Consider the following 24,834-nt stretch of genomic DNA (forward strand, 5'->3'; position numbering starts at 1 on the left):
TTTGAAGAGCTTGAATAACTGAGGCAATGAAAACTGAGAAATCCAACAAAATCTAGGAAAAATGGCTTCTGGCATTGTTTCTAATCTTTTTGCCAGCAGAGGCTATAGAAGGGGTCTATGTTTTTCTTCTGGATAATAAAGAAATATATTGCATTTGTGAGTGTCCTGTTTTTCTGCTTTTTCTTATGTTAAATCTATGCTACTACATATTTACCCCCAGCAAGTACAGGATGAGCTGTGTATTATCCACTCTGTTTCATGACTGGGATTGGGCTTAGAAGGGGATAGCTGCCAACAACATTCTATAGGTATATACCAAGAATATTTTTCCTCCATAACCATCAAACAGATCTGACTCATTTTCAATCTATCTTTCATTTGCTGGCTTCACTATTTACACCAAATTTAATTGTAGGTGTTGGAGAGTTATCATGCTGATTGATAGAGACCTGACCCCTATATTATTTTCTACTATTCTCTTCATTGGAAAGAATTTTTTTAAAAAGCGGGGGGAAGGATAAATACAAATTCCAATTAATAGCTATACATTTTTTTGCGACCTTAGCATTTAAAGGCTATCTCAGCCATACAGAATGCAGATTCTGAGAATGCTTTTGTTTTCTTAAGCTGGCTATTTCTTAAACTGGATTCACTTTATTCTATTATACTAGCCTCTTAGGGATTCACTGTTTCACCTGTAATCCTTGGCTGAATAATGAAAAAATAATCTAATGGAGGATTCTAATGGAAACATTAGTGAGCTTCCTTCAGTTGAGTGCATGCTGCATGTTTTGCATGTTCTTTGTAGGTGTAGAAAAATGGGACAGTTGCAGAAAATTAAGAGGAAGGAGAATATCTTATGATTTCTTTCCATTATCACCATATTGTTATTTCTGGAGAACAAGACTGTGAAGATAAAAACATGAATCCTATCCTGGAAGAGGAGACAATATAATTGATGCAGTTATTGTCCTATAACTTCTGTCTAGAATTCTGATTTATCCAGGAAGCAGTGACGTAGATTACTGTACAGAGATTATGAACTAGCATTTTCTTTTATGCACTCTTGAGAATGCTAGTAACCATGCCCCATTTTTTTCAGAATTTCATGTTTCCTCACAAGGGAATTTCCCTTGGCTTTTGGAAGGAAAAAAATGTTAATAAAATGTTATTGGCATGACAGCGTTATGCCAAAAGTGTAGCAACATTCAGTAGCTTGACCTTTATATTGCAATAGGTTATAAACCGACAAGAATGTTGAAGTAAATTTTCTTCTTCTTTTTAAAAAAGGTAGAATATCATCCTTTCCAAAGGCCTCAAGAGCTAGTAGAGTATTGCCAAAGCAAGAATATTGTTTTTGAAGGCTACTGTCCACTAGCCAAAGGTGAAGCTCTTAATCATCCCAACGTTGTTCAGCTTGCAAAGAAATATGGCAGAACTCCTGCACAAATCTGTATTCGCTGGAGCATCCAGGTAAGTCCTGAACTTTCAGTTCTGTTAAACAACAATTAATGACAAGTAAGAGAACGCATTTCCTGTCTAGCCACATAAAACTTCCCATGCAGTAATACATACACTTTGCTTGTCTCTTGGTTTTCTATGTCCACTGAATAGCTGATTTCTCATTAAGCAATAACTGATAGTAGAGCAGTATCCGAAACTGTTCAAAAATAATTTGGTCTCAGTTCTGTTGTAGTAAATAATTATCAGGAGTAGGTCTGGAGTTTTTTTAACTTCCGTTCCGTTTTCACTGAGTAATTATTGTAGTTTGGGATGTGGCCTTATTTTAAATCTGTTACATTTGAGGCTGTCGTGAATCAGAACAGAGATGCTTGTAGTGTGTTCTGACTGAAAGATGTATCTGTAGTAGTGTATACATGTTCAGGAAAAGATAATATTTATATGTTGTAAATAGTTATGGAGTAGCATCTAGAAATAAGTCTGTTACATGAATTAGTCTTGGGAGAAAATAACCGAGATTCTGATGAAACTTCATTGGGGCTTCCTTCCCATGTATTTAAATGTCTCAGATGGAGGTAGTACTAAAAAAACCTGAGGAAGCATTATTAATCACCCATGAAAATTTTGGCATACTACAGAGCCACAAGAATATATTGTTCTGAACACACATTCACACATGTACACTCTCTCACTCTTACTTTCTCACACACAAAGTTGAATTAATTACAATTAAACAGGGTGGCCACACTGTCTTAGCTAGGTATGATCTATCACAGTCAAAGATAAATTCACAAGGTCCTATAGGCCTTATAATAGATACCTCAACTGTCAAAGCACTAGTATTTCTTGAAGATATATATCCATCTTAATTTTTACATTAAATTTTCTACCTTGCACACACCTAAGTGACTATCTGTGTCCTTCTTTTTGTGTATAAATACTTATGGCTTCATTCTTCCAAAGAGTGATAAGGTAATAAACTTATGTATTTGACTCTATTTGTTGAAATTGGAGATGGGAACTCAAATGACATAACATTTTCTATAAGATATACATCTGTACATAAAAATATAACCTGTCAAAGAAAGACATGTTTTGGGGCTAAACATGCCCATAACACATCATAAGGATATGATTTATTACCAAATTGCAGTAGTGTAAACTCCTAAATTGTTTCTCTTTCCTTTTTTTAAAAAAATTAGATCTTTGCTTCTGTCAATAATGATTTTATTTTTTCTTCTAGAATGGCATAGTCACTATTCCAAAATCTACGAAACCAGAGAGAGTCCAAGAAAACTGTCAGGTAAGACCAGATCCCCTTTTGCTGGTTGTTCTTTTAGCATCAAATATTTGACATGCATACTTTTTTATTTATGCAATTTTGAGTAACCCTATTTGTGTAAAAATTACCTTGAGAGAAGATATGAGAGATCTAAAAACATTTGGCATATGTAGTAGGAAATCATTTAATTAGAATAATTAGCTGCTTGGCCTAAACTATGAAAAATGATAGCATAATAGCAAAGCCTTTAAGAAGTGGATTAAAACCAGTGGTGGGATTGAAATATGTAGAAACATGATTTAATATCACATTTATGTCTTTAATTATTGCATTTCTTTCCCAAATTATACTAATGTAGTCCCTGAAACCAAATTGAACCTAGACAAGACCAACTCATGTTAATGTTGATTAAAGTTATTTGCAAGTACTGAATTTCTTCTGCAATTTGTTCTCTCAGCAATTCAAGCTAAGTGCCCCCATTCCCCTCAGAAAGAACTAAATCTTTTTGTACTTTTTATTTAAAGGCTTCTCACTAGCAGTTTTAAATCTCTTTTATTTGAACTTTAATTGTTCAAGAGTATAAAACAAAGTCACTTAATCTCTTTAGGGTTCAAACCAAAACACTGCATACCCAATTCTTTTTGCAGAGGTGTCTAACTGACATAGTTTTAATTTAATCAGTGGTGGGATTCAGCCGGTTCGCACCACTTTGGCAGAACTGGTAGCTAATTTTTTGTTGCCCAGGCCCAGAATGGACTTCCGGAAGTGGCATCCACACAGAGAACCAGAAGTTCTCTGGTTCACAATTTAAGATATGCTGATGATACAGTTCTGCTTGCCAGTAAGCATGAAGACCTTCAGCTCCTCATCAACAGAGTCACAGAAATATCTGAAAAATACAGCTTGAAGCTTAACACCTCAGAAACCAAGATCATAGTCATCAGCAAACAATTACCATCAATTAATTAATTTACCACCAATAAATTTGGAAGGAATACCATTAGAAAAAGTTGAAAAGATCACGCACCTCGGTTCTAATTTACATGAAAGCTGGGACATGACCACTGAAGTAAAGACAAGGATAGAGAAAGCTTGAACAGCATTCTTCAAAATAAGCCCAAGATTGAAAATCAGGCTTGTCAGATGTTATATTTTTTCTATCCTGCTCTATGGAGTAGAGAGTTGGTCTCTTGACAGAAGGCCACCTGAAGAGATTAGAAGCATTTGAAATGTGGATTTACAAGCGGCTGTTACGTATAAGCTGGGTTGACAAGATCAGAAATGAGGAGGTGATAAGCCGCCTGGGAAGGCCAAGGTAAATCATCAAAACAATTAAAAAACAAAAGTTAGAATATTTTGGACATGTGATGTGATGCGACACCCAGAAAAATACGGCATACTCCATTTAATCCTCCAGGGAAAGATTGAAGGCAAATGAGGTCCAGGCAGAAGAAGAACATCATGGCTTCAAAATCTCAGGGACTGGTTTGGACAAAACTCAGCAGCACTTTTTCGTCCGGCTGCTGATAAAAACAGGATTGCCAACATAATCGCCAACGTCCGATAACGGTTATGGCACAAGAAGAAGAAGTAAATTCAATGATTAAATCAGGAGTATGATGAAAAAATAAGAACTAATGAGAATACTACTATACATTAATATGAAATCTATCAAAAACATCCATCTCCACCTGTCCAACCTCCATAATTCTGAGATGGAGCAACAAATGTGGAAAACACATAAAATGAGATAAATATCAGTAACTTTAGCATCCACACAGTCTGAAAAAATATATATTATTGGCTCTAAAAGAAGCATCTTCTATTCGTAGAATTAAAAGGAGGCGATTCTGCTTTCTCTTCTGTATTTTCACATACCCAGAAAATATATCCCAGGAATTCTCCAGAAGATAATACTGAAGGCCATATTTTGAGAGGAAACGGGAAAATATAAGGAGTAATACATAGCTCCATAGCTGAAGCAGATTTCCCCGCACATGAACAGCATTTCTATGTGTAACAAATGACTTCACTTTTGAATAGTCACAAGACTGACCAATCTTTGTTCAGCCACACAGGAACACTGGCTACAGTCCTATTACATTCAATAACTGTGTTAGTGGATAGCTGCCCAGAAAGTCTAAAAGCTTCATTGAACTTCTAAAGGAGGGAACATTCTCCCCAAATGAAAGAGTGTTAAAAACAAGTTAAAGGGGAAAAAAATCAGAAGGATAAAGATTATTCAAGATTATTTAAAGCCAAAATAATAGAGATCTAGAGAAAGCAAATAAGGAATCTCCAGGTAGGGAAATGGTTGAACGAAAGATACATGAGGTAATGAGCAACATCCAATAAGGTATAAATATCATAAAACCAACACATTCCAATATATCATATTAATATGATGAGATACTTCATGTCCATTTCCTAGTAAAAAGATCAACATATTGGAAGAATAGCAAAACAATTCCTTCAAAAATTAAACTGAACAATTTGGGTTTGCTGGGAGAAACTGATGGTGACACCCCACTTTAAGGAGCAACGGGAAGCTAAAACATGGAGAAGCTGCGCTTGCTTTTTGGACTAGCTTCCTATTAGTATTCAAGCTAACTCTGACCTTGGCATCTTCCAAAAGCTGGTGAAAATTGAGTTCTTTTGGAGGGCATTTAATTTTTAGATCTTTTTTTTTAAAGTTTCTAGACTTTTACTACTTTTTTGTACCCTGGATGTTATTTGCATGGTCTGTAAAGCCACCAACAATCCTGTGTCATTTTGACAAGGCATACATTTAATAGAAAAGGTAAAAATAAGGTAAAAATAACCTGGATTATCACTGGATAAGTGATGAAAATAGACAGAGGCATCAACACTGACAAATGCATGCCAATTTGCAATATAGCCGAAAGACTACTGGACTGAACCAATGTGTGTTTCTTTACCTACCACAAAAGCAAGAAACTCCCTTGTAGAAGATTCAGTTTTATTACAGATTTTCCCCAATTGTGCACCTCAGTGCAATTGTCATCATTCTCTGCATAGTCAGTAGTGCTGGGGGAATATAATTCAGAGTGAGAAGGTTTTGGGTAGTCTACTAATATGTCTCAAGATTTAAAAGTATGACAGAAAGGAGAGGAAAACTACAGGAAAACAATTCATTTATAGGTAGTCCTCAACTTACGATCATTCATTTAACCACGGTCTGGAATTACCATGGCCTCGGAAATGGTGCTTTACTGGCCATAAAGCATTTCTGGCCATCACAAAACACTGCACTGCCACTCCCGCAGTCATGTGATTATGATCTGGGTGTTTGGTGACTTGTTATGACTGGTTGCCAAGTGTCCTACCATCATGTCATTGCCATTTCCAATATTCTCTGCCAATTTTCCCAGAAAGTCAATGAGGAAACCAGTAGGAAAGCTTGCAAACTGTTGCCGCCTGCTGACAGAACTCCCTCTTGTCTCTATGGGCTGGCTGAAACAGCTGCCTGCTGAGGGGAATTGAACTCTAGGCATGGAGGGGAACTGAATTCCTTTGGCAAAAATGGGAGCTCAAATCCTGACAACTTGAGCTCCTTTCCTGCATCCCACAAAAAATTCCCTTCTGTGCACAGTGGGGAGCTGAAATCCTTTGGCAGGCAGCTCTTTCAGCCAGTCCACAGAGATGAGAAGGACCCAAAATCCAAGGAAAGAGTGGAGAGACAGAGTGGTAACGTAAGAAGCATGGGGTGCCTCAGGCATGTCGTGCAGGTATTGGCCACATGTGAGTATCTCTTTGCTGAAGAACTGAAAACCCTGCTTGGATTTCAGGAGGGAGGATTTTCAACTCTTGAGCAGAGCCTCCCAGGTCTCCCCCACTCCACAAAACACCCGACTCTCCTTATGTGGGACTCAGTTTGCTTAATAACCTGCAATATCACTTAACCAGAACCTAGAGCATCAGGATTGCAGCTGTTGAGTGAAATAGCCATGTAGTCAGTCATGTGATGTCTTGCATAAAAGCGGCTTCACTAAATGTCCTAGATTCCAGTCCTAACTGTGGTTATAAGTTGAGTACTACCTGTACTGTGGAAAAGGTGTACCCCTGAACCCATTCTTTCCAGAAAGGCATCTTGAAGAACATAAGATTGCAATCCCAATTTGGATAGTATGATTCATTGTATATTCTGGGAACAATTTCTGCTTCCATGAAAATGCAGAGAATTATGACACGGTTTCAAAACTGATGGGCATATTTCAAACTAGTAAGCATTAGATAGACAATACATTTTTTAAAACAAAAAACGTAAACATATATCAATGAATACTTGATCTAATTAAAATATAGAAGCTGGCATCAAAATGAGCACTTTCCCAAGATGGTTGCTAATATAACAACTGATCATAAACCCTTTTGCTTAATTCTGTACCAGCTAAATTGTATCAGAATCAATGTAATAGTCTTGGGCATGTAGAGAAAGAAAGTTCTACTATGACTCTTGAATCATGAAGGTGTTCTGATGGTTCAGTACTGTTAGGAATACATTAGCAGTTTTTATCTTTAAATAAGATATGGGTTTCCTAGAGAATTAATACTCGAATCAATTAAAGTTGAAGTAGTCATAAATGATCTGGATTTGGAGTGAATACTGAAGAGTGAGTTTTGCAAATGACAAGTCACTGAAAATTGTGCAGTATACAAAGGAAGTGTTCTTAAGTAAGTTTATGTTGCAGATGAAGAAATATGAAAATAGAACTGCAAATGTCATAATTATTTTTATATAAATGCTCAAGTTGCATTTGAAATATGGTGAGCTCTTGTGTCCGATCAGTTTTAAAAAAGGAAAGCAAGTAGAGAATACAGGGATAACAATTCATTATGAATTTATGTTATTGTTTCTGTATTGTTTTTGTAGCTTTTTGATCTACTCAGAGAACTGATCAGTTAAAAAATTAGGTATTGGTATAGCAGTTGACAAAGAGTTCTGACAAAGAGTTCTGAGGACTATGGGACAGGTCCTTGGCTGTCATGACAGCCATGTACTCCTGAGCTGTATTCAGATTCCTCATCAAGAGAAGGCAGATAGTAATCCTCCATTTTTCAACTTCATTCTCACCACATTCTTGCTGCAGTTTCTTATAGCACATAACTCCCAGCTTCATAGTGCGCCACTAATGACGTCACTACACCTCATACCAACTTCAAGATCACCACTTCAGCCACCTAACCTAGCCAATAAAACAGTACCTTCTTTCCATCCCTCACACTTTCTAATGTCCTCTGGTTATCAATTACTTCTGAAATTTATTGCTGGAAGATATGGTGATGACCACCCCCTTCATTGGCACAAAAGAGGTGGGGAAGCCAAGTTTTTGTTAAAACCGTCCCTTGCCAGTTAAAAATCAAAACCACTCTAGCTGATTATTTTCCAACCAAATCAGCTTTAGGCTTGTGGTCCTTGTGTTGTAGAATTGTGAAAAACTGATGCATAGGTGGTCCTGAAGGAGAATGATATCATTGTTGCTAAGACCATAAAAGGATTAGAGGGACTTTTCAAGAATGCAAATATTCTTGTGTAACGCAGAAACTCTATCTGATGTTGGCTTGGTTTTCATCTATGCATACAACTTACAGGAACTTCCTAGCTCCTTAGGGAGCAGGCAAGGAAAGGGGGGGAGGCAGACAAGGAAATGGCCTTTCATTCTGTGACATCTACTCCTTTTCTACATTTCCCTCTTCCATGCCTGTCCTTACACTTAGTAAACACTAGGAAAGAGACCTCCTTAGCGTCTGCATCTCAGTCTATCCTCCCAGGAAAAAGAATAGCAGTACTACGTGCCAACTGCCGTGTTCCAGGAGCTAAGCATACGCAGCTCAGAATCTGTGTTACGAAAAGGGATGACTGTTTGGTCTGGCCAAGAGAAAAGAGAAAGTTTTCTTTAAAGCAAAAAAATAATTCCCAGCCAGGGAAACCCCTCTGGCCCGGAATCTCTAGTCATTATCAATCTCTCTTAGGAAAGAGGCCTCAAAGGAGTAGTTACTGATTTCATTTTTCTTTTGTTCTCAACTTCATTCTTTGTTTTTGTCCACATTCTTTTGACATGATTAATGAAGATTTGCAGAAAGCTGCAGGACAGGAGGGCAGAAGATATCCAGCAACATAGATTATGGAGTTAGGGTTTGGGACTTAAGAAATTAACTGTACTTCTAGGAAACCATAGGGACATTAGTCTTCTTCCTTACAAATTAAGCCATAATCAGTTTGTGTGTTTAAAGAAAGATATATTAGCAAACATATTCTCCTGTGCCAGCATAAACAAACCAGCTTAGTAATCAAGCAAACAAACTCGTCACATTATGTAATTTAAGTCATTTTTTCCCCTCCAATTAAATAAAGACTGGTCACTCTAAACAGCCTTCCCCAACTTGGTGTTGGAGTAGTACTGCTGGCAAACTTAGCCATTCTTCTATCTGGGTTTGATTGAAGTTGTAGTCACATTTTAGAGCAGGGGTGTCAAACTCAATTTCATTGAGGGCCGCATCAGCATTGTGGTTGCCCTCAGGGGGCTGGTGGGCGTGGCCTACTGGGTGGGCGTGGCTAGAGTGCGTATGGCCTACTGGGTGGGCGTGGCCAGGTCTACATCGTTCACATCAAGGGTGCCTATGGGGGCCTGGGCAGGAGTGGGACAGATCTGAGGGTCTCTGGCAGGAGGGTCTCTGGGCCAGGGCCAAGGCAGTGGGGGCCGTTCCCTCACTGTTTCCAGGATGGCTTCGTGGGCCACATGAAACCACTTCGCGGGCCGGATCCAGCCCCCGGGCCTTGTGTTTGACATGTCTGTTTTAGAGGGATTGAGGGAACAAACTGAGGAAGGCTTTTCTAACTCGTTGGCTGCTCTGGCTTTAGAGAGAAAGCCTTGCATCAAAACAACAATTAAGCATGCTGGTTAGCTTTAAGCAGCAGACACAGTGTTGCCTATGTATATACTCCATTAATCTCTATGCATTCTCCTTAGGTCTTTGATTTTTCACTAGACTTTGATGATGTTGCAGTTCTGAATGGAATGCATGATGGGAGACATGTTTCCTGGGATCCAACCTCAATTGTTTAAGTGCAAGGTTTGTCTGCTTTCTTATTGCAAGTACTGGGCAAGTTATTTATTAGGGCTTTCACCTTTGCATTTCCTGCAAGATTACAGAGATCATAGAATTTCCGTGATCAACCCATACCTTCTGTTTTCTCTATACCAGCTTTACGTACCAGCTTACACATATCGGAGGGAGACGGTTTGAAGCAGGGCCCTGCTACAGAAGCATAACTTCCCCATTTCACTTACAGTTGGGCTCTAAATTTCATAATAGGGGCATACAGCATGTGCTTATATTGAACTCTTAGGTTCACTGGTTTTCTTTTTTCATGCTGCGTTTTGATTTATTTCTTTGGCTTATATCCCAACCATTTAAAATAAACTGTTAAATATAAATTTGGTTCTATTGAAATAGCCTGCATAGCAATGTCCCTTCTTATTTTTCCAAAACAAAACAAGCAAACAAAAGAAAAACAGCCCTGTGAGGGAGGTTGGACTAAGAAAAAATGGCCAAGGGAGGTCTATAGTTGTGTCTCCAACATTTTAATTAAGTTGCACTTCCTGATGTTTCTTTGTTTGGACCAGTTTAATACATAGTAAAAAGACAAGTACCGGTACATCTTGCCTAGTATTGCCTACATTAAATGGCAGCCACTTAGCCAGGAGCTTTGCCCATTCCGTCTGCACGTGCCAGGGATTGCAAAGATAGCAGATCTTTCAGTTCAGCAATTTCCCCTCCCCTCTTAAATTTAAACCACTTTGTGATCTTACTTCAGGTGGTAACATTGTGAAACATTCATTCCTTTCCATTTTTTTGTCCTTGGGCATATTCTCTTAGTCCAGTTCTATTGAGAATTTTACTATTTTAAATATTTGATTCATCTTCTCCTTATCTCATTTTCCCCCCCATTATTTTTCCTTCTTGGCATACTATTTTCTTTCTGTTTTTTTATTTATTTATTTTTTATTTTAATTCCATTTATATCCCGCCCTTCTCCGAAGACTCAGGGCGGCTTACAAACTTAGCAGTAGCCTTCATTCTATGTATATGCCTGCTTATTAGGGCTTTCGCCCCCCAAGCGGCATTATTACAAAGTCAGCTTATTGCCCCCAACAATCTGGGTCCTCATTTTACCTACCTCGGAAGGATGGAAGGCTGAGTCAACCTTGAGCCTGGTGGGATGCGAACCTGCACTAATTGCAGGCAGCTGGTGTTACTTAAGGAGGCATTAGCCCACTGCTCCACCAAGGCTCTTACTCTTTATTGATTAATGATTATTAATAATTAATATCACTGGTGATAGAGAGGTTCCTTGAGGATGGGCTCTAGCATGAGTCAGAAAGCTTGTAAGACTAAACCTTTGCTCCCCGATGACCGACCCAGATCAGATCCTTCATTAATTATTTTAAAAAACATTTTTCTCTTTCATTTTCTTTTAGCTTGTACGTCCTTCCTTTCCTACAAGCATTCTCTTCCTGCATGCCATTTTTTTGTGTTATGAGCCTCTAGTTATGCAGTGTTGCTGTTAATACGGGGTATTTTCAGTGCCGCAAATGGTGAATTCCCCAAGGTCCTTTCCCCTTTGACAAAAGCATTATTTTCTTCCATCTAACTAAAGTTTGGGCTTGCCTGGGCCCCATGGAGTGAAGAAGAATTGTCTTGGGACACACACACACACACACACACACACACACACACTAAATCACCATCTACCCTTCAGTCAGGGAGGTCCATATCTTTTAGGGTCCCTTATTCTTGGAAATGGATACTGTCATTAGACCAAGGGATCCATCTGTTTCTTACCTTGTAGGTTTAGCCCAGTGTTCAGAAAGCAGTGATTATACGTCAATTCATTCAGCTTTTTTTTGGTAGATCAGTGCCTGTTAACGACCAAACGCCCAGCTCTCCTCAAGGCTTCCTTTCCTAGATTGAACAGATTAATAGGATGCCACAGTCTCTCTCTACTTGACAGCCATGCCCAATTTTTCTAATTCTCATTCCTATGCTGTTGGTCTTAGTGAAAACAGCAAGAGACCCCTTAACTACTATGCATTCACCTCTTAATGTATTGAGAATATTTATAAATTGAAAGAAGAGAGATGCTGGTTTTCACTCCAACATTCCATCTGCTAATTCTGTCAGAGTGAAGGCGTCTCTGAAAGTTTCCTGTAGCCAACAACATTCTGTGGCAGAAGGTTGGGCTGCAAGCTGTACTCTTGGGTTATTTTCCCTATATAGCCCATTAATGAAATATGTTTATTTTTATTAAGCACCCCCATTTCATATCTCACTTGCCAGAGAACAAAGAGCAGATAGTTCTTTTTTTGTTTTTGCTGATAAAAGCTAAGCAGTTTGTCAGTAGCCAGAATAATAAGGTTCTCCATTGCTCTTTGTCCCACATTGACTTCAGTCCCGCTTGATACCAGAAATGAAGACTAGAATTTAGGATTTTTATTTGTGAAGGTGGCTTATTCAATAATAATATTGATCAGCTCCTGGACATAAGTTATACACAACAGCAAACCTTGCTTTGTCCCTTCTTGCAACTAATATGGGTCCCACTTTTTCTTTGCTCATTGGCAGTTAGGTTTTCTAACATATATACTGCATTGCATCCAGGGATTCCCCCTAGACATGGCTTCATCATCCAGCACTTCAGGGTTTTATTGAACAAGCTGCATTCAAGGTATGTGGGCATCCATAACGAATGTCCTCTGAGATCTTAAAATGTATTCTAAGGTTCCTTTATTGAATTTTGAGCTAACTCTACATTGAACTACCACATTGGGTTAGGACAGTGTTTTTCAACCACTGTTCCGCGGCACACTAGTGTGCCGCGAGATGTTGCCTGGTGTGCCGTGGGAAAAATTGAAAAGTAATTATAAAATACTTTCTTTGTGTTTATTTGATTCCTATTCAAGAGAATTACTTTATATATAGTCAATATAGGCACAGAGTTAAATTTTTTAACATTTTCTAATGGTGGAGTGCCTCGTGATTTTTTTCATGAAACAAGTGTGCCTTTGCCCAAAAAAGGTTGAAAAACACTGGGTTAGGATACTTTAAGAATTATACTAGAAGATCTCTCTCTCTCTCTCTCTCTCTCTCTCTCTCTCTCTCTCTCTCTCTCTCTCTCTCTCTCTCTCTCTCTCTCTCTCTCTCTCCTCTTCTCTACAAAAAGTGACAAGTGAAAATGTTCTCTAGAAATTGAACGATATTTTACCAGTTCCAAGAAAGATAGCACTTAGATTTACACTGAATTTCATAACCTAAATTATTTCTTGAAGCAGTCCTGGTCTAGAATCTGTTAGTGTCAAAACTCTTTGTGTCCATGGGTATCACTTTGCATTTCATTTGAGCCGGGTTATTTTATTGCTTTACTTTTTTCACAGTACCTCAGCCATAACAGGTGTCTCTATTCCTTCAATGTCTACACAACACTTAGCAAAATTAAGTTGCACAACTACTTAGACTGAGTCTTCCAGACCAACACAGTAGACTGAATCTGTGTTGGCAAAGAAGAGCAAAGTAATCATTTTCTGTGGTTTATGTCTTGTGAATCAAGAGGATTCAGCAGGAAGTGCACCTAGTTCTATAACTAGGGGTAATTGCTCCAGTAATTCCTCACATTTTAGATTCAGTAAGAATCTGTGCAGGTGCCTCATCAGTTTGTGTAAAATCTGACAAAAAACTTCAGTTATCCATCATCCAGTTCTTGTGATCTTGCAATTCCAGAATTTAAAATTAAAAAGAAGAGGGATATGCATCAGTATGTGATATGCTAACAGTATTCAGGAAGAATGAACCAGTGCCACAGGAGGAAGCATGGGTTGAAACAGGCAGGCAAATATTAGAGAAACCAGAGAACTTGCTATTAGTATCATATCTATCTCAGCAGGCCCTTCTTTCCTCATTGTTTATAGCTATTTCACCTGAATATATAGACTGCCATTAAATATCACTCTAGGTAAATTTACACTTGTTTAGTCTGTCATAAAACTTCAACCTTCTTGGCCTTCAGCAAATCCTCCAGGTACTGTATATTGGAACTAGTTTCCATTCTTAGATAGAAAGCAGCAGATTTTCTTCCATGCTTACAACGGCTGTACTTCATGAGTTGGTAGGCATGAAGTCAAATACAGTACATACATATTTGGGGGCATCTTGGTAGAAAACCTTCTCTCAGCATCATGATGGGCTGTGTTTCAAGTTTCACTAAAAGTTAGTTTAGCTTTTACTCAACGTGGATTTGGGGTCTAATATGGTAGTGCTCTTACAGCCTTATTTAAAAGCATACATTGATGGCTTATAATGCAATGAACCTTTAGAAAGTTCTATTCGATTATCAACTTGGTATTTGGTAAGTAGTCGCATTGGCCTGGTATTTTAGGAGTTCCTGTATCCAGAAGAATATGGAAAGTCTGACTGTGATTTATATTGTTTTAGGACTTCCTGGAGCAGTTTTCCCACTGCTGTGCTGTTTTAGTCGTATCACAACAAAACATGTTCCTTGCTTTTTATCAACGTCCAGCTTGCAGTGGGTTGGTATTGTTTGTCCCTGAAGCTTTTTTATTACAGACTTCAGAGACTCTCCCCCCACCCCCTTGATTACACTTTCTAGAAGATTTTGTCAGCATTTCAAAGAAAGTTCAAGATTGTCTCTTGAGATATATATGTATTCATGTTTTAGGAGAGAACTTTATGATTAAATTCATTTCTCCCCCCTTCTTTCTCTTTTAGTGTATCTTAAAATAATCTACGTATTATATTTATGCATAATATTGAGCTAGGATGTTTAACCATACTGTTTTTAACCAATAAGCCATAGTTGCCAATTTTACTCATTATTCTATGCCAAATGGAACCATTATGTGATTGCAGGGTTACTTTGGACTCACTTAAATCATTCATTTAAATACAACAATATGCAAAACAGAACGAGAAATCTGGTAATTTATAGTCAGGATTGGGCCTCAAGAAACCCAAACATTTTTGAACTACTTACCTTATACCAGTCAGGCAGAAAAGGAGGTTACTTTTTATTGCCTGAACAAAGATTATAGTTTATAGAGTGACTCTGTAGATTGGGGCTTTTCTAGCCATCTCTAATAAATAGAGGTTTTTTTGTTTTTTGTTTAAAAAAGGCTGCTGGCCACTTTTACAAATGAGGCTGGGGCACCTGCTAAGATAGTGAGGATTATCCACTCAAGAATGATCTACAGAGCAATTAGCTGTTGACACATAAAATTACTTACAGTGCGTACTGTATTTACATTCTGTGTTTCTAGAAAGATATTTATCTTGAAATGGGTAGTGGTATATCCTTTCCTTAAAGGTTTCCCCCTTGGATCCACCCATACTTGACACTATGGTCAGGGTCTCCAGCCTTCTCCTTTTGGAAGAGAGGCAACAATTGAATGGTCTAGAACAGACATGTCAAACTCGCGACGTCACGTGATGTCGCACGACGTATCAGAACTTTTTCCCATTGCTGGCAATGGGATGGGCGCAGTTTCTCCGTGACGCTCCGGCCCATGGGCCGGCAGTTTGACACCCCTGGTCTAGAAGAAATGGTTTATTGGATTCCTTTCAGTCAGGTTTCAGCAAACTGGATTTACTGTCAACTGTGAAAGGGATAGCAGTGCCCCAAGAATCCAAGTCTTTAATTTGAATATTCTTGTCTCATCGTTGTTGCTAGATGCTTAAGTGGAGGCTTTGCCCAGCTCCAGTTGCTGCCTCTCTGGTATGGTAGGAGAAGTTCCCAACCATAATTCATACCCTCATTGTTAGTCAAATGGATTATTGTAGTGCCATTTATATGGGGCTTGTATTAAGCCATAGTTGACACATAATCCAGCAGTTTATCTATTCAGCAAGGAACATATTACCCCACTGTTTTAAGCCTTATATAACTTGTGAACTATATTGTAGGCTGCCAAATGTCTTTTGAATGAATGAAACTTTATTGTCAAAGTACAACCATGTATACATTGAGATTGGCTGAGCCTCCCTTCGTGCCCCCACCCCCAACTTACAGTGACACAAACCCTCCATATTATTACACCATGTGAGCTAATTGCACAATGCACCGGCCTCGCAAGTCAATCATGCATAAAATTTATAAAATTATTTCCCGTTCAAAAGCCTAACAGCCCATGGATAAAAACTGTTCTTCAGCCTGTTGGTACGGCTGGCTAAACTCCTATATCTCCTACCCGATGGTAGGTGAGTAAAGAGATACCGTCCAGGGTGTGAGTTATCCCTGAGAATTTTCCTCACTCTTCCAAGGCAGCGAGCCCTGGCGATGTCATCCAGTGGGACAGCCCACGGTGTTTTGTGTTGTACTCACCACCCTCTGTAATACTTTCCTATCCGCAGCAGTCAGGCCAGCATACCAAACCACAATACCATACGAGAAGACGCTCTCTATAGTAAACCGGTAAAAGAGGGTCATAAGCCGTTGTTCTACCCTGTTCTTCCGCAAGACCCTGAGAAAGTGAAGTCTCTGTTGGGCCTTTCTGGCCACCTGGGTTGAATTAACTTTCCAGGTAAGATCTTTGCAGAGGTAGACTCCCAGAAATTTAAAGGAGGAAACTCTCTCCACAGAGTCCTCCCCGATGTAAAGTGGGGCAGGTTCCTCCTTTTTCCTCCGGAAGTCTAGCACCATCTCTTTCGTCTTGCCAATGTTCAGGTGTTTATTTATTTATTTATTTATTTTTGGGACTTATATGCCGCCCTATCTCCCAAAGGACTCAGTTGTTGTTACAACACCATATGGATAGTTTTTGTACCTCTGCCCTGTATGCTGTCTCATTCCCACTTGTAACATTGTAACAATGTAAAAATTAAATGAACCAAGAAACATGCTACATGGAGAGTGATTAACTGATTGATTCTCTTTGGAGAGGGACCATGAAGACACTGTTTATATAGCCACCATATTTTGTGGTAGCATTAAAACTTTGCACAACAAACTGTATTAAGTATGAATTCAGATTTCTAAATACATGTATAATATAGAATATAATAGCAGAGTCAGAAGGGACCTTGGAGGTCTTCTAGTCCAGGGCTTTTCAACCTTTTCATCCATTGTACCACTTTTAGGATATGGCAACATCCAAGTACCACCAGTTGCCTAGCAAGATGTCAAAAACTTGATGAGCAAAGAAAAAAAAAGGAAAAAAGTGATGGAAGTACAGATAGTCCTTGACTTACAACAGTTTGCTTAGTGACTGTTTGAAGTTACAATGGCACTGAAAAAAGTGTCCCCCAAGCCACAGCCGAGCAAGACACCTGCCTGCCCGCCCAGCGGCGCTCTTCCTCCTGTCCAAGGTTTTCATTGTTGTGAGCATTTCTGCTGAGGATTGACAGCGGGGGTGGGGTGGGGTGGGTTTTTGGTTTTATTCCCCCCGTCTACTGGGTGGTTGCAGCAGGGTTTGGTCACTTCACATGACTCTGGGACACTGTAACCGTCATAAATATGAGACAGTTGCCAATCTTCTGAATGTAAATCACAAGACCCTGGAGATGCTGCAACATTCCAGCTGATCAGCACTTCTGGGCTCAGCAGAAGCACCAGGATCAGCGCTGAGCTGCAGCTGGAGCCTGGCGCTGATCCTGGCACTTCCACTGAACCCGAACAGCCCTGCAGCTCCAGCCATCTCTCGCTCAGGCTTGTGCGGTGTTGCCACCGGTTCAGCTCATTCCCCTCCCCCACTACCACTTTTCTAGGATGGTCGTGTACCACCTGCCAGGTGCCAATGTACTACAGGTGGTACCCGTACCACTGGTTGAAAAGCCCTGTTCTAGTCCAACCCCCTGCTTAGGCAGGAAACTCTATACCATTTCAGACAAATGGTTGTCCAGTCTCTTCTTAAAAACTTCCATTCACAACTTCTGGAGGCAAGTTGTTCCACTGATTAATTATTCTGTCATGAAATTTCTCCTTAGCTCTAGGTTGCTTCTCTCCTTGATTAGTTTCCATCCATTGCTTCTTGTCCTGCCTTCAAGTACTTTGGAGACTAGGTTGACCCCCACTTCTTTGTGGCAACCCCTGAGATATTGGAACTCTGCTATCATGTCACCACTAGTCCTTCTCTTCATTAAACTAGACATAACCAATTCCAGCAGCTGTTCTTTATATGTTTTAATCTCCAGTCCCCTGATCATTTTTGTTGCTCTTGTCTGTACTGTTTCTGGATATACTCAACATCTTTCCCACATTGTGGTGACCAAAACTGGATGCAGTATTCCAGGTGTGGCCATATCAAGGCATTATAAAGTAGCATTAACACTTCATATGATCTTAATTCTGTCCCTCTGTTAATGCAGCCTAGAACTGTGTTGGCTTTTTGGCAGCTGCAGCACACTGCTGGCTCATATTTAAGTGATTGTCCACTACGACTCCAAGAACCCTCTCACAGTTATTACTATTGAGCCAGGTACCACCTATACTGTACCTATGCATTTTGTTTTTCTTGCCTAAATGTAGGACCTTACTTTTTCATCATTGAATTTCATTTTGTTAGATAGCACCCAATGTTCAAGTTTGTCAAGATCCTTCTGTAGCATCATCATCATCATTATCATCATAATCATAACAACAACAACAACAACAACAACAATAAGTTGGAAGGGACCTTGGAGGTCATCTAGTCCAACCCCCTACTCAGGCAGGAAACCCTATACCATTTCATACAAATGGCTGTCCAGGCTCTTCTTAAAAACTTCCAGTGTTGGAGCATTCACCACTTCTGGAGGCAGGTTGTTCCACTGATTAATTGTTCTAACTGTGAGGAAGTTTCTCCTCAGTTCTAGGTTGCTTCTCTCCTTGACTAGTTTCCATCCGTTGCTTCTTGTCCTGCTTTCAGGTGCTTTGGAGAATAGCATGACTCCCTCTTCTTTGTGGCAGCCCCTGAGATATTGGAACAATGCTATCATGTCACCCCTCACCCTTCTCTTCGTTAAACTACACATACCCAGTTCCAGCAACCGTTCCCTATATGTTTTAGGCTCCAGTCCCCCAATCATCTTTGTTGCTCTTCTCTGTACTCTTTCTAGAGTCTCAACATCTTTTTTACATCGTGGTGACCAAAACTGGATGTAGTATTCCAGGTGTGGCCTTACCAAGGCATTGTAAAGTGGTATTAGTACTTCACGTGATCTTGATTTTATCCCTCTGTTAATGCAGCCTAGCACTGTGTTGGCTTTTTTGGCAGCTGCAGCACACTGCTGGCTCATATTGAAGTGATTGTCCACTAGGACCCTATACCATTTCGGACAAATGGCTATCCAGTCTCTTCTTAAAAACTTCCAGTGTTGGAGCATTCACCACTTCTGGAGCCAGGTTGTTCCACTGATTAATTGTTCTAACTGTCAAGAAGTTTCTCCTTAGTTCTAGGTTGCTTCTCTCCTTGATTAGTTTCCATCCATTGCTTCTTGTTCTGCCTTTGGGTGCTTTGGAGAATAGCTTGAGTCCCTCATCTTTGTGGCAGCCCCTGAGATATTGGAACACTGCTTTCATGTCCCCCCCCTCGTCCTTCTCTTCATTAAATTAGACATACCCAATTCCAGCAGCCGTTCCTTATATGTTTTAGTCTCCAGTCCCCTAATCATCTTTGTTGCACTTCTCTGTACTCTTTCTAGAGTCTCAACATCTTTTTTACATCATGATGACCAAGTGTGGCCTTACCAAGGCATTGTAAAGTGGTATTAATACTTCACGTCATCTTGATTCTATTCTTCTGTTAATGCAGCCTAGCACTGTGTTGGTTTTTTGGCAGCTGCAGCACACTGCTGGCTCATATTTAAGTGATTGTCCACTAGGATCCCTCTCCACTAGGATCCCTCTCACAGTTACTACTATTGAGCAAGGTACCCCCTATACTATACCTGTACATTTGGTTTTTCTTGCCTAAATGTAGAACCTTACATTTTTCACAATTGAATTTAATTTTGTTAGATAGCGCCCAGTGTTCGAGTCTGTCCAGATCCTCCTGTATCTTAAGCCTATCTTCTGGAGTATTGGCTATTCCTGCCAGCTTGGTGTCGTCTGCAAATTTGATGAGTTCCCCATCTATCCCCTCATCCAAATCGTTGATGAAGATGTTGAAGAGCACTGGGCCCAGAACAGAGCCCTGGGGCACCCCACTACACACTTCCTTCCATGTAGATGCAGCTCCATTGAGGACCACACGCTGAGTATGGCCTGTCAGCCAGCTACGAATTGATCTGGTGGTGATGCTATCTAACCCACATTTTTCTATCTTATCAAGTAGTAGGTTGTGATCTAGTTTATCAAATGCCTTACTGAAGTCCAAGTAAATTATATCTACAGCTTTCCTCTGGTCCACTAATGTTGTCACTTGGTCAACGAATGAAATAAGATTTGTCTGGCATGATCTGCTTTTGACAAATCCATGTTGGCTTTTAGTGATGACTTTGTTTGCCTCTAGGTGTTTGCTGATTCGTTGCTGGATTATCTTTTCCAGAATCTTTCCAGGTATTGAGGTCAGGCTGATAGGTCTGTAGTTTCCTGGATCTATTTTTTTCCCTTTTTTGAAGATGGGAACTACATCAGCTCTCTTCCAGTCCTCTGGTAGTTCCCCAGTGCTCCAGGATCTTTGAAAAATATAGTTCAGTGGTTCTGAGATCACGTCTGCCAGTTCCTTGAGAACCTTGGAGTGTACTCCATCTGGTCCTGGTGATTTGAACTCGTCTAGGCTGGACAGGTGCTCACTTACCATTTTCTTGCCTATCTTAACTTGCGTTTCTATTCTTTTTTTTATGGCACTGTTTTTGGTAGGTTGGACTGTTTTTTCCCTTTGTGTAAAGACAGATGCAAAAAATAAGTTAAATAGTTCTGCTTTCTTTCTGTTGCTTGTCACTTTCTTACCACTTTCCCCCACTAATGGACCAATCATTTCCTTAACTTTTTTCTTGTTTTTTATATGTTGAAATAAGCTTGTTTTGTTATTTTTGACTTTGGTCGCAAGCCTTAGTTCATTTTGAGCCTTAGCTTCCCTCACTTCATCTTTGCAGGCACGAGCTATTTCCTGATATTCTGCCTTAGTTATGTGCCCCTCTTTCCACTTCTTATACTTGTCCTTTTTATCTTTCAATTTATCAGAGAGTTCTTTATGCAGCCATGCTGGTTTCTTTTGAGAGCTGTTATTTTTCTTCTTTGTTGGTATTGTGCTAGACTGGGCCTTTATTATCTAACTTTTCAAAATTTCCCAAGCTTCTTGAGTTGTTTTCCCCTTTAGGATTCTCATCCATGGAATTCTTCCCAAGGTCTCTCTAAGTTTATTGAAATTAGCTCTTTTAAAGTCCAAGACTCTAGTTTGACTGTGTTCTATTGCTTGTGCTTCTAGAATGTTGAATTCCAATATTGCATGATCATTTCCCCCCAAGGTTCCTGTGGCTTTGACACCTTCTATCATTTCATCTCTGTTAGTGAGAATTAAATACAATATGGCTAATCCCCTAGTTCCCTTCTCTACTTTTTGGGAGACAAAGTTGTCTGCTAGGTTTGTCAGGAATCTGTTTGATCTTCCACTTGGTGCAGAGTTTGTCTCCCAGTTGATATCAGGGTAATTAAAGTCCCCCATTACTATTGTGATGTGCTTCCTACATACCTTAGTTAGCTGACTAGCAAAAGGTTCATCTATTTCCTCTGCTTGGTTGGGCGGCCTATAGTATACACCTATAGCAATGTCATAGGGACGCGGTGGCTCAGTGGGTTAGGACGCTGAACTTGTCAATCAGAAGATCGGCAGTTTGGCGGGTCGAATCCTGAGTGCCGCGTAACAGAGTGAGCGCCTGTTACTCGTCCCAGCTTCTGCCAACCTAGCAGTTCGAAAGCACGTAAAAATGCAAGTAGAAAAATAGGGACCACTACGGTGGGAAGGTAACAGCGTTCCGTGCGCCTTTGGTGTCTAGTCATGCCGGCCACATGACCACGGAAATGTCCTCAGACAAGCGCTGGCTCTTTGGCTTTGAGTCGGAAACGACTAGCACGCATGTGTGGGGGAACCTTTACCTTTTTATAGCAATGTCATTTCCCCCCCTTTTATATTGACCCAAATACATTCAAGTTTACAGTTTTCATCATTGTTGTGCTCTATTTCTTAAGTCTGTCTTCTGGAGTGTTGGCTATTCCTACCAGATTGGTGTCATTTGATGAGTTCCCCATCTATCCCCTCATCCAAATAATTGATGAAGATGTTAAAGAGTACTGGGCCTAATGTGGAACTCTGACCATATCTCCTCAGAAGACATTCATTGATGGATCTAAAATATGAGCCCATCCTTCAAGTTTATGTATTTACCCAGTTAAAGATCCCATCTCTGATCTTGTAACTTAAAATGTGATGTGGCTGCTCCACATACTTTTATGTTTCAGGCCAGCATTAAGTATGGCTAACTCACTATTCCTTGCCAGAAGTTTGATTCTGACCAGTTCAAGGTTGACTCAGTCTTCCATCCTTCCGAGGTTGGTAAAATGAGGGCCCCAATTGTTGCCAGCAATATGTCAACTCTGTAAAATGCTTAGAGAGGGCTGTAAAGCACTGTGAAGCAGTGTATAAGTCTAAGTGCTAAGTGCTATTGCTATCTGAGACAGATGACTATCTAACCTTCACTTGAAAATGTCTAATGACGTGTTCATTAATTACCATTCTCATAAAAACCAATCACCATGACCAGTGATTGAAGACTATAGGTTTGGTAATTGAAAACATCTGGAGGATGCCAAGTTGCTAATCACTATTCTGAGTAATCTGAAAGAGAGGGTTAAATAAAAGAGTAAGAACAGAGTTCCTAATCTCTGTTAGTTTCATATAGTGCTGCTGTTCAAGTTATGCACAAGCAGTATGAAATCCCAACTGTATTGGAAGCAAAAATACACTGCTAAGGGAGCCAGCTGTTTTAAAAGACAATTCTAAATATGCAGGCTAAAAAACAAGCTCCACCATGTTTTTGCTAACAGAATACCCAGAATATCATTCATTGGTGAAGATTATTTTATTACATATGACAAAAAAACACATACACATATTATTCCCATATAGAATCAGTTTCAGCTTCATTATAACCATCCATACATCAAATGTGGGTTGTTATTTATCCTGAGGCTACCTACAAAAGCTGTAATTTTATGTATATCTGTTTATAGCCTTCATATTTTGATATAAATAAAACAAATGACACCCATCTGAGTAAATCTTCATAGGCAGGCATGTTTACATTTAGGGAACCTTTTCATCAGAGCAATTAACATGACTGAAATGTTCATACCATCTAAATCAAGCCTGTCCAACCCGCAGGCCGCATGCGGTCCTAGACACCCCACAAGATAATGCTACTCCGCAAGATAATAAAAAATATCTAAAAAATAAAGGGAGTTTGTTATTTATATCATTAACAATATAATATATATTTTATATGCAGCCCAAGACAATTCGTTTTCACTCATTGCGACTCAGGCAGGCCAAAAGGTTGGACAACCAAAATCTAAATTAAAGAAATGCATTAATGTGTTCATCTCATATTTTCTTCTGCATGCTAAGCATTGAAGAGGGATTCATTTTAGACAATTTTTTTTGGAGACCTGAAGCCCCCATTTTTTGTTTCATTGTTGTACTATTTGGCAAAGAGGTTCAGGGACTCTCAGAGATTGGATACCTTATGACACACCACAAGTAAGTGAGGTCACATTTTTCTGAAAAACGTAAAAGCATATAATCCCATGGAGTGGGGATGCCACAAAAGGTAGTTTAAGATGCCCACTCCTGTTTAGAAGAAAATACCTTCCCAGGGCCCCCTTTAATATTCCTGAGGGACAGACATGAAAGCTAATATTCAGTGTCTCTTAGGAGCTAATTGACGATCCAATCGTGTGTACTTTGGACCTTTGGGTGCTCTTTTCTTTGAATCTAGATCTTTGAATTTAAATATGAAGCTTTGCTTCTTAATTCCAAAATGTGGAGGTTGGCTTTCGTTATTCCATTTGTGGACATACTGTTTTATGATATTAGTGAATTGACTATTACAATACATTTGTGGCTGAAAATTTTACAGGACTATTACAAAATATTTTCTGTTGACTTGGTAGAGATTTCCATTCATAATGCTGGCTTCTACCGTGACTTAGCCCCTAAAAATGGCATTTTTCAATTGATGAATTCACCTACGAGGAACAACAAAGTTATCTTCTTTTTTTGTATTTGTCAGATTGCAGTCTGTTTAATTAGTTCTGTTGGAGCTATTAAGCATGGAGCCAGACTTAATCTATATGGCCCATCCTTTATTTCCATAGTAGTTCTGCAGCTTATTATAAGATAAACCAGGTTTTTTTTAACTACACTGTGAAAAGAACATGAGGTTTTCTGAGCATGGAAAAATCAGATTATGATTGAATGGTGAATATTTTTATAATATTGATGTGTCAGTACCAAAAACTATGTTCCGATTCAAATTACATCCCCTTCCCACAGCCAACTTAAAATTAGATCTGTCAATTCTCCAGTTTTTTAGACAGGATAAATTTTCTAAAAGTCTACCTTCTGAGTGATAATTACAATCATCAGTGGTAAATGGCACATTTCTTTCTCGGGTTGGATGAGAACATCCCATATTTATCATCCCTTTCAAAGGCAGTGTATTTGAGGGTGTATTCTGGCAATTGCAGAGGAATTATTTGAAAGGCTTTTGGGTGGCCTGGATCTTTCCAGTTGTAGCACAACAGCTTTTATCTTTCTCTCCCTCTCTCTCTCCCTCTTTTTTTTAAAAAACGCAATATAAAAACTCAGGTACTGGATTAATGTGGTTCCTTTTTTCTCTAGAATGTTTGATATCGTTTAACTCCAATGTATATGAAAGTATAAGAAATAGTAACTATCATTTGATCAAAGCCTGTTTTTTAACCACCTATGGTGGCAGGATTAACATAAATTTTTCAAGGGTGATTCCATGAGGCCTAGTTCCTATGAATTTGGGAATAATATTTTTTTTTCCAAATCAAATTC

The 24,834-nt window shown here is 39.3% G+C and overlaps 1 protein-coding gene across 2 annotated transcripts in view; it reads left to right on the forward strand.

Annotated features, from left to right (window-relative positions):
* LOC308665855 (putative oxidoreductase ZK1290.5) overlaps nt 1-24,834 on the forward strand; it is an 82,621-nt gene that overhangs the window by 53,852 nt on the left and 3,935 nt on the right. Inside the window, exons 5-7 of one of the 2 annotated variants that reach the window (XM_081324164.1) lie at nt 1,291-1,473; nt 2,705-2,764; nt 9,736-9,838. In XM_081324164.1, coding sequence (XP_081180290.1) covers nt 1,291-1,473; nt 2,705-2,764; nt 9,736-9,831 — 339 coding nt within the window. In that variant the 3' untranslated portion in view covers nt 9,832-9,838. The remainder of the gene's footprint in view (nt 1-1,290; nt 1,474-2,704; nt 2,765-9,735; nt 9,839-24,834) is intronic. The other variant, XM_081324163.1, reaches the window with a different exon arrangement.

Source organism: Vipera berus (genome assembly GCF_964194415.1).
Source record: "Vipera berus genome assembly, chromosome: 3".
Classification (NCBI taxonomy): Eukaryota; Metazoa; Chordata; class Lepidosauria; order Squamata; family Viperidae; genus Vipera; species Vipera berus.